At 40.4% G+C, this 11134-nt stretch overlaps 1 protein-coding gene across 4 annotated transcripts in view; it reads left to right on the top strand.

The window, feature by feature from the left end:
• The window catches only part of pde4ba (phosphodiesterase 4B, cAMP-specific a), a 192436-nt gene extending 184180 nt beyond the window's left edge, over window positions 1-8256 (top strand). For all 4 annotated transcript variants that reach the window (XM_032524911.1, XM_032524912.1, XM_032524913.1 and 1 more), the window contains 8 exons: window positions 41-134; window positions 3544-3830; window positions 3939-4103; window positions 4728-4827; window positions 4963-5117; window positions 5237-5359; window positions 5823-6005; window positions 6130-8256. In XM_032524911.1, the coding sequence (XP_032380802.1) occupies window positions 41-134; window positions 3544-3830; window positions 3939-4103; window positions 4728-4827; window positions 4963-5117; window positions 5237-5359; window positions 5823-6005; window positions 6130-6567 (1545 nt within the window). In that variant the 3' untranslated portion in view covers window positions 6568-8256. The remainder of the gene's footprint in view (window positions 1-40; window positions 135-3543; window positions 3831-3938; window positions 4104-4727; window positions 4828-4962; window positions 5118-5236; window positions 5360-5822; window positions 6006-6129) is intronic.
• Window positions 8257-11134: the final 2878 nt, after the last annotated feature.

Genomic DNA, 11134 nt, shown 5'->3' with positions numbered 1-11134 from the left:
CCCCCCCCTCCCTCCTCCACTACATTTTTCTCTGTTGCAGTTCAAGAGAATGTTGAATCGGGAGTTGACGCACCTATCTGAGATGAGTCGCTCTGGGAATCAGGTTTCCGAATTCATCTCCAACACCTTCCTAGGTAAATGAAAGTCGTGTTGTGTACATGCACTCAAAATCACACAAACAAATTCAGCAATATGTTTTTTATAATCCACGTCAAATCACCACAGAACATTAAGTCCCAAAAAAACATTAAAAAAATACAAATATCCACAAATATTCAGTGGCTCACACTGATCCCCACTTCTTTGTTTTGCTGCAATGTTTTTGTGGAGGTTCAGTACATGATGGTAAGCTGTGCAAGTTGCTCTGGCAGGCTTGTCTGTGGGGGCGGACCATAAAACACTGCGCCATTAAGCTTTGTCTAGATTGTTTATGGCATCGGGCTCAAAATGGCCATTAAAATATATGTAAGAAATGTAAATTTCTAAAAGAATTAAAGGGAAAAAAGGTATTTAAGGTGGCTGGCTACTGTAAAAAGTGCCATTTGACTGACAAGGGAGCTTGTTAGCCAGAACTGGAGTAAGTGGATTGCAACTGGATGCCGTCAGTGTGGGTTGCACAGATCTGAGAATATATGACCTGAGCTAAATATATGTGTATTCATATTGTATTTAAAAACATGTCTTCTGTTATTTTTGTTTCACACATGTACAAAATGCTTCATGACCCTGGTACAAAAACCACATGATTAAGTTGCTGTAGGGGAAAATAAATATAAATATGTAAACCAGCACTAGTGGGACAATCGACCAATTTCTGCAAATAGGTATAAAGTTGGCTTTTGGCAAATGTGATATTTACACAGAAGTGTGACAACAGCTAGAGGACATCAAGTTGAAAGTTGATAGACATGTGAATTATTGACTTAAAAGAAAGATAGATTGACAAACAAAAAGTATAAGGCAGACAGAATGCACCTAGATGTAGTTAAGACTATTGATAGACACTGTGCTTCCAATCAATTGGCATCCTGATCCGGTGTAGTGTGGTTGTCGGGTCCCTCACAGCCAGATCATAGAAAGTGAGAGGAGGGTTGAGGAGAGACAGAGAAGAAGCAAACAAGGGAGGGAGAGAGTGAGGGAGCTGACTGCAGTAAGGGAAAAAATAAGAGGTATAGAGGATCCCCCTTTGCTGGCAGGGAGATGAGCTCGGCAGATTCAGTGAGTCATCCCTGTCTTAGGGCATCTTTGTCAGCAGGGACACCTTGTTGCCCCCACACCTCTCTCTCGCCTTTTCTAGACAGAGATCGCTTCGATAAAGAAATCAGGATTCCCCTCTTGGCGGCCGAAATAAAGAACATTAGTGAAGAGTGGGGGGAGGGGGAATAAAGGGATGGCCCAAGGAACACGGCTGGTCTGGTTTGGTCTCAGCTGTCCAGTAAAACAGTTTAATCCTTTCATCCATTAAGATTAGTATCATGTCAGTAATGCACTTGTTTCTGCTTTATAATCTATGAAGTCCTTCATAGATTCTACTATGAAGTCCTTCATTCAGACCCAAAGAAATTACATTTTCTTGCCACATACCTGGTTTTGCAGAGGTCATTCTTATTTTTATTGTATCTGGGTTTTTAATTTTCCAGTGGATGGAAAGGCAGACTGTTGACTGTTTAAACAGTGTTAATGGAGCCTGGATAATTCCCTAAAAAAAATAAAGATCCCAGAGTTTCTCATAGGGGGCCATTTCAGACCAGGATTTTTGACTTTCTATCTATATAAGGATTGTTGGTGAACAGCATGCTGGCCATTCACGTGTGCCTTTCCACGGCCACAGCTGTCCTCGCAACAGAATTCTGTCATTATTCCCTTTGATCGGCCAGCAGCAGAACACACCTAGTTTAGGGAATACACTGAAAGATATTCAGCCCCCCACCTTCCCTACTGCATCTGCGTCTCTCACAGGAGCGCTTATGGAGGAGGATGAAAAAGAAATCAAACTAAACGTGGGAGGTGACAGAGTAGAGGGAAGGAGAAGGAAGAATTGGAGAGAAAGAACATGGCAAAATACAAGAGATTTGTCCTTCAGCTACCTTAACTTTTTTTCTTTGTAAATCAGTGTTTAAATTGAGAAAAAAGAAAGGATAAGATAAGCTAAATGCAAAGGAGACAAAAGTAAAAACAGAAGGAGGAAAAAACAAATAAAAAGGTCTGTCCATGTCCGACTGAAACATTATAGGCCAAAATGTGACAGAGAGGCTTCATCTGGTGGAACATGGATACCAGGATCATGTTAACTGTGCAATAAAACCTCCTGAGCAGTTTATTACTCGTATCAAGTCAACTGTGAAACAGAGTGCATGGCGTATATTGGCACTTACTTATGAAGAAATTGATGATAGGAATGACATGGCAAACTTGTCCGTCTCTGATCGCTCACACACATTAACAGGCCACACAAATACCACACTTTAGAGGTTATAATGATGGCTTGTAATAAATTAGAGGGCAATATATTGCTCATCCCCTTGTTTCCCCCGCAACACATGTCTGAGAGTGCTTAATTGTCCATTCTCAATTACCACTGGAGGACTGAAGAGTGAGACACAGAGAAAAGCAGAGAAAACAGTGCGAGAGAGAGAGAGAGAGAGAGAGAGAGTGTGTGAGAGTGAAAGTGATTATTTGAATTACAGCTGGTAATTGAATAACCCTCCACAGGGGAAGGCGGATAGGCCAGCGATGAGCTGAGTCGTGGCTTGATAGATCAGTGTGCCTCTCACATTTGTGCCGATAGCCAGTCAGTCCCTGCAGGATGTTTTCTGTGTTTATTTTTGGATAAAGTGTGACAACTGGCATATTATTTTATTCATAATAGTTTTTTTTCTAAAGGAATATTACATGAAAGCCTTGAAGGTTTTTGGTGTACTTTTGGACTTCATACTTGCTTTAGATACATGCTTTTTTTGTGGCCACACTAAATGTGGTTGAAGAAACTTACAAATGAAATAAACCAAGCATAGAAATCCCAATCTACACTATAACTACATTGTGATTTGATAAAGCTGCGGAAGATGGAGCAGTTTATTGAAGGGCCGACTTTATGGAGTTGCCTTAACTGTGTAGGAGCCCCAGCTCTCAGTCTGTCAATGGACTGACTATGAGAGTGAAAAGAACAGGAGATGAGATGTGAGCCACCTGCTGAGTGATGGGGGGGTATGGCGGGGTGTAGAGAGGACAGAGACGAATGAACAGTAGGAGCTCAGAGAGAGACTGTGCGTGGAAGACAGGGCAGCATGAATGAACAAATGAATGGAGGCACAGATGATGAATGAATGCAATCAATAAATCCCTCAGGAGATAACTAGCTGCAGGTGTTTCTGTAGTGAAAGTGCACCTGGGTCCTCGGTCAGCCATTAATTCCCAGTTTTTATTGAGAAGTAGATTAAATTATTAGACTCATGCTGTATGAGGTCAACTGGGAATTTTAAACACTTCTTCCTCACAATGTCCCCACTAAAAACAACAAATCTCTATTGTCCCCTCCCTCAGACAAACAGAATGAGATGGAGATGCCGTCGCCGACATCCAAGACGCGAGAGAAGAAGAAGCAGCAGCAGAAGCAGCAGCTAATGACACAGATCAGCGGAGTCAAGAAGGTCTCCCATGGGCCCTCTCTCTCCGGCAGCAGCATATCACGCTTTGGCGTCAAGACCGATAAGGAGGAGCTGCTGTCCAAGGAGCTGGAGGACCTCAACAAGTGGGGCCTGAACATCTTCACTGTTTCGGAGTACTCCCACAGCAGGCCTCTTACCTGCATCATGTACGCCATTTTTCAGGTAAGAAGTGTCCGAAATTCTGCATTCTGCTGTGTCTTCACTTACATAATTGTTGTTTGATTGCTACTCAAATTATTCCTAAATATTGTTGCAATGTCGTTTTCTTAGGAGCGAGACCTGTTAAAAACATTTAAGATCCCCGTGGATACGTTGGTGGCCTACATGATGACATTGGAAGATCACTACCATTCAGATGTGGCCTACCATAACAGCCTGCACGCTGCCGACGTAGCCCAATCTACACACATCCTCCTCTCCACTCCAGCGCTGGATGTAAGTTATAGTATGATGTCAATTATTGTACTCTGTTTTAATACCTCACATCACAGGGCTTTGTTATCTAATTGGAGTAGATCTTTCTTAACGCTGGATGTTAAAGAATTTCCTCTGACTTGGGTACCAGTGTGCATGCACAGAAATAAAGGAAAACTAAATTAGAGGAGTTAGCTCTTACATCACCTCATGTGCTTTCCTGGATAGCCACACCAGCTTTGAAGAGCTAAACATCCTTCCATTTAATCATCTTTACCTCCCCTTACTCAGGGAACTTCCCTTCTTTCCACCAGCACTCGTCCCTCCATGCCTTATTTGTAAAAGAAATTCCTACATGCATGTTCTCACAGCTCTCTTTAAATTGGATTAGCTGGTAGGATAGAGTCAGGTCACAATGCCCCAGACTTCAGCTCCTGATTTACTCTTCTTGGCTCCTTATCATTCATTTATCAAAGCCAGCAGAAACAGTGTTACACTCTCTCACAGTGACATTTTACAGAAAGGCAGACCGCTAGCTTGTTACTTGATTGAGGAAAAAATGGCATTGATTAGTCTGTTTTTTTTGGGGGGGGGGGGGTTACCTTCAAAAAAAGTTAAATGATCTTTTTTCCCACCCTTTCTCAGGCGGTCTTTACAGATCTTGAGATCCTAGCAGCCATCTTTGCTGCAGCTATCCATGATGTTGACCATCCTGGAGTATCAAACCAATTCTTAATCAATACCAGTAAGTCAAAACATTACTCATCACAGGACTGAGTTAGTTAATGTGTTGCTTTGTTTTAAAATATATAAATTGGTGCTTTTAACAAGCTAATAAAATAAATTAATATATTAATATCTCTTTTTAACACCTTTTCAGACTCTGAGCTGGCACTAATGTACAACGATGAGTCTGTGCTAGAGAACCATCACTTGGCTGTGGGATTCAAGCTACTACAGGAAGACAACTGCGATATCTTCCAGAACCTCACCAAGAAACAGCGACAGTCCCTCCGCAAGATGATCATTGACATGGTAATATATGTCCAGATTCCTATTCTTTTCTCTTCTACTGTCATCTCAATTTCAATCAATCCACCTGTTCAAATGATCCGAATGCTGAGGATGGTGTTTTTTTTCTCTCTTTTATTCAGGTTTTGGCCACCGACATGTCCAAACACATGAGTCTGCTGGCTGATCTGAAGACAATGGTGGAGACCAAGAAGGTGACAAGCTCTGGAGTGCTGCTGTTGGACAATTACACCGACAGGATGCAGGTAGGTGTTGTTTCTTGCAAAATAAAAAAGTAATAATAGTAATGGTAACAGCATAAAATAAAACAATATCTTACATTACATGGACTGGGAGTTTGTGATTGGACATACTGTCAGCCCTCCATCTCTCTTTTCCCAGCTTTAAATAGCGCCAATCAATAGCCAGTGTTGGCGGAGGTTACATAGCCAATGGTCATTAGCCTGCCTACTGTCACACCTTTTCTCACTCCAAAGTACATTATAGAATTAGCCTTAAATGCCGGTTATATGAGAATCTAATTTCTCCTAAATCTAATTGTTGTAAAGTTGTTTTCCACACTTGGCTCATTGTTTCCACATTTTACAAATTTTCTGCAAAAGAAACCCATTGAAACATTTAGAGATTTCTTGGGGAAATAACAAAAAACTGAAAATGATTATCCCAATGCAAGCATTTACTAAACTGCAATTCTGTATTATTCTTTAGGTGCTGCGTAACATGGTGCACTGTGCTGACTTGAGTAACCCCACCAAGTCCCTGGAGCTGTATCGTCAGTGGACTGATCGTATAATGGAGGAGTTCTTCCACCAAGGAGACAGAGAGAGGGAGAGGGGAATGGAGATCAGCCCTATGTGTGATAAACACACAGCCTCGGTGGAGAAGAGCCAGGTAGGCAATCAAGGACATAGAAACTGCATTATGCACAACAAGGATGTATAAATCCACATATAAAACAAATTGTTAAAAGAATCTCAGTTCCAGTTCTAATTTGCCTCTTCTTACTCCTTTTCAGGTGGGTTTCATCGACTACATTGTCCACCCTCTGTGGGAGACCTGGGCCGATCTGGTCCACCCTGACGCCCAGGACATTCTGGACACCCTGGAGGATAACAGGAACTGGTACCAAAGCATGATCCCCCAGAGTCCCTCCCCGCCCTTTTACGACCAGGTCACACACGGACACAGTGGAGGGACTGGAGGTCAGGGAGGCGGGGAGAAATTTCAGTTTGAGCTCACCTTGGAGGAGGAGGACTTGGATGGAATAGAGAAAAATGGCGAAGGGGAGGAGGACGAGGAGGAAGAAGAAGAGTTAGAAGAGGAAGAGGATAGTCTTGGAGATTCTCGTTCTCCTCCACTGGACTATTTGGAAAGTCAGGAGTTTGAGGAGGGCAGCATGATGGAGCCGGCAATAGAGATTGTGACACATGAGGCGTCGCCCACAGACACATAGGCTTCCATCATCAGGCTCACGTGGTGATCTGAAAGTTTTTTGGCAAAAGAGGGGAGATCCTCTTGCAGCTGTGCTTAAGCCCACAGAAGCAAGGGCTTAGTTTGGTCCCGCACAGGGGCGTCTTGCACTTGGGTGTTTGAAGCAGACACGGACGGACAGTTTCAGTGAGGCGGCTTCAGAGTTCTCAGGAAATAATTACTGCGAACATTTTAGTCTTGATGGACAGGCGAGACTGAGGGTGGAACATGAAGGATTTTGGCCAGTTTTGGAAATAGTTACTTTTCTTTTCTGGACTGGCATTAAACGGACATTGACACTACTGAGAGAAGTTTTGTACCTTAAGACTTTTTTTACAGATATGATATGATCTAGAAGTAGCATAGAGTAAGATCTACTGATGGATACACATTTGTATAGCAAGAGAAAGAGTTTACTTTTTTCCTGTACCATTTGTGAAAGGACTTTTGTGTGCCTTTTTTACTATTGTCTTTATAATAGTTTTTTATTTATTGAACACACTAGTATGTCTGTGAAATGTTTTTTTTTTCCTATCTGAAAGAGCAAAATCTTTTTTTTATATGTTAAAAAGAGAACTGTCTTCCATGTATTGGGCAATAGAGAAATCCAAACAAATGTCGACAAACAACTCTTGGACAAACTCATCGGAATAGGGAACCATTAACACCCACATTTTACGCACATTTTCTTACTTTTGTTTGTCAATCTGAGCACAATGTTTTACACGTGGAATTCAGACGCTTCTGGTTCACTTATGGTTCATGTTACATGTTTAGTTTGTCGCTTTCTCTATCAGATGTTGGTCAATGAATGTCATAGTTACACTTAAATACATAATCTATTTTCATACTCCATCTCTCTGTACATCATATCTCCTCTGGTCTGCAGACCATTGGGGACTTGCCATCTTTTCACAACAGAACTTTACTTGTAATGCCAAATCTCAGCAAGGATATGAAATCCTACATTTAAAACTAAATGGTAGATATTCCAGATATTCAGATATTCCTGCTAAATTTTCTGTGTAAATTTATTAGGACATTTCATATGTTCGATTTAGTCTTTTTGACTTTTTTTTGTTTTTGTGGTGGTGTGAAAAAGAGGTTAGTCCAGTTCAAACCTTCATAACCTACATGAATCTACCACAAGGTGAAATCATCAGAAATACAAACAGCTCATGACAACAAGCTGCTTAGATCTATGATAAAATGAGAAATGAAGTCTGCCAAGGACGAAATGCACAACAGTGGTGAATCTATTTTTAGCCCACAGGTATGTTGCAGTTTTAATAATCTTGTTAGATAGAACGGGTCCTGACCCCAGACCTGCCTGATGTAACGCCCCCCTGCCACTCTGCAATCAGGCCGAGACCAGATGATTAAAGGTGCTCTTACAGCTGCCTGTCTGAAAGACGCTCTCAGGCCCTAATCAGCTCCACTATTCACATGGTTTACAAACCCCTCTGGGCTCCACGGACACAACCCCAAAACAATCAGGCTATTTCTTCCTCACAATAAAAATCCCTCAAGTGCAGCGGCTGCTCATTGACGTCAATTGATTTTTTTTTAACTCTCCCCCTTGGCTGTATCAGGTTTCCAGGACAGTCGGGTTATTGGGATTTGGTACAGATGGAATTGCTTGACTTATCATGGCAGACTATTCGGGAAAAAACTGAAAATAGATGATAATTAAATGCTCTAGTTTTGAAACAGACCAAAAAACGCCTCTTTGTGTTTCTGAAAATGTTTTGCAGACCTCACATTTCTGCTTCTATGGCTTCCACAACAGATTTTATGGATGTTCTAGTTGCATCTATGATCACATCTCCCCATTTTCACATTGGTTTACTGATATACTCAAAAGGTACTTCATCTAATTTCACTCCAGCATGCTTAAGTGGCAATCGTTTGTGTGCAGCATGTATGTTGTATGTATGTATGGAAGGTTTTGTGTGTGTGTGTGTGTGTGTGTGTGTGTGTGTGTGTGTGTGTGTGTGTCGTGTGTGTGGGTGTGGGGTGGTGTGGTGTGTGGTGTGTGTGTGTGTTGTGTGTGTGTGTTGTGTGGGGATGTGTGGATGTGTGTGTGTATGTGTGTGGATGTGGATGTGTTGACTTTGTCATCAGGCCTTATCCCATCACTCCATGCCTTTGTCTCTACTGTTTGTCGCTAGGAGCTCAAGTTGGTCCTTTTTGCTGTTTATAACAGTGTGTATTTATTCTATACTTTAAGCTTGTAAATAAGAAATACTGGTTCAGTGTAAAATCTATTTTAATTTATATGCACTTGCATTACCTGGAAGTGGTGGTGTCTAATGTGTAGAAGACTCTGGATTAGAGTCTTTTTATATATGTATTATATATTGTTTTTTATATATATATATATATATAAATATATATAAATATATCTAAGTATATATTCGCACAATGTTTTGAGAGCCCAGCAGAGCAGCAGCTAAAGAGACGTGTTGTTGTCACATGAGAACCTTGTAACTACAACATTTACTTTTTAATTTTCACATAAAAGTTCATCTTTTAATGAAATGTCACAGACAATACAATACTTTATATTAAGCTTATTATGCATGAATATTAAACCAAAAATGTTCCCACTCTGGCATCACCTGAAATCATAATATCATGGTATGTTTTTGTGTTTCTGAAAATTCTTGTTTCTCTCTCTGTGAAATGTAAACTTAGTTACATTTCTTTAATTAATAATAGCCAGAATGTTATAGAGGACTTTGAATGTCCTCGTTTAATTTCTTAGATACTTTTATTTTCGGTGAAAAAACAATTTTGGTTCTACTGAGTTTTTGAAGCTACAAGGTTTTCATCTGACAGCAGCAATTTGGAAACCCAGAGGCAACATAGAGGACATGTTAAACTACATGTGCTTGGATATAGGATACATACAAGCTAGCTAAGGAACACAGAACCTTGGTATCAAAGTACACAAATAGCTTATTTTCTCTAAGCAGCTTGTCACACACAACCTAAGCTCCAGCATTTGAATGCAGATTGCTGATATATGAGGCCAGATAGATACATGTTTGATGGACAAACACAAAGCGATTGTCTCCTTTTACACTTAACGCACTTCATGTAAAAGTAGATAACACAGGGATGGTATTGGTAGCATGCTACAATACGCCCGGCACTGACGTGAATCATTCTGAAATAACAACAAAACATGATCGTATGTAACTGATTGTGCTAATGTGTGAACTCTTTCTGACCAAACTTGTTAGCAGTTTTGAAATTCAAAAGTGTCAGTATTAACATTGTTTATCTATGTTCAAGCTTTTTTGGTCCTAGTTGTTTCAAAATGGTTAGCCAGATTTAGCACTATCTGCATGAGAGATGTTTCTTTTTTTCTTTTTTTAATTGTCAATAATATGTTCAAGTCCGCCAGTTGTTGCAGGTGGGTTATTAAATGTTTCACACAATGTATGGTATTAAATTGTATATTGTGTTCAAGAATACATCTGAAATACTTTTTCTATTTAGTGATTAAAAGCAAAGCATGAATATCTTCCTTCTGTCTGTGCAGTTTTTCCCCCTCATAGCCTAGTGTCTTTACTTGGAGTTTGAACAATACATTGGGTGCTTCTGGTGGGTTTCAACAAGTTTGTTGGGTTTCATTAGACTCTGTCCCAAAACAAAACTGTAAATAGTGAGCTCCTGGATCCTGTGCTGAAAAAAGAGCCTCATCCCGCCTAGAGGCCACTTGAGGTCTTTGCTGCTGCTGACACCCAACCTGACCAGTGAGCTGTGAACCAATTGACAGATCAAATAACACTACCATTACAAAAACATCTACTGCATCTTCAGACCCGTGGAGCTATTAATCTGCAACATAGCGAAACTACTGTACATTAGTTAAATCAAATATGCAAATAAGAAGCCACATATATACAGCTGCAACTACAAGCTATGTTCATTATTGATTAATCTGTGAAATTTATACAGTTTATGAAAAGTTTTTATCAATGGCCTATAAAATGTCACATAAGTGAAAACAATGATGACAATCCCAAACTCTCAGAATCCAAGATGACTAAAGCCAAATACTGTATATTCACTACATGTTACATGCTGTAGATGTGTCTTACAGATTTCTATGGACAAGAGAGTGCTGTAATGGGACATGAATTAGGGGTACCCTTCTATATTAGACAGGAATACTTTACGTGGTATTTGTACAGGAATACTGAGTCTGAGGTTGTATTATTATTCAATTGTGCTTTTGTTCTCACAGTTGGTCTAAATCAAAAACCACAAAATGTTAGCAGACCCTGAACCCTTCTGTGAGAAACAAAAAACACATCAACCTCAAACCTCAGGACAGTGCTATAAACTAAAATAGTACATGTATTCTTTACTAAAGTGAGTATTGTGTATTTTGTTACCCTTCGTTATCTCAGATGTCACTGTTTTTGTTGTCACAAGAGGTTTAGCTGTAATGTGCTGAGACAGGAACACCGTGTGACAGACTCAGCACCACCGCCCACAAACTGACAGGACTGTCCTGATGTGACATAAGGCCTTCA

This window comes from Etheostoma spectabile, chromosome 9, assembly GCF_008692095.1.
Source record: "Etheostoma spectabile isolate EspeVRDwgs_2016 chromosome 9, UIUC_Espe_1.0, whole genome shotgun sequence".
Lineage (NCBI taxonomy): Eukaryota > Metazoa > Chordata > Actinopteri > Perciformes > Percidae > Etheostoma > Etheostoma spectabile.
Note: the sequence above shows the minus strand (reverse complement) of the source record. Positions and strands in the feature narration are given on the sequence as shown.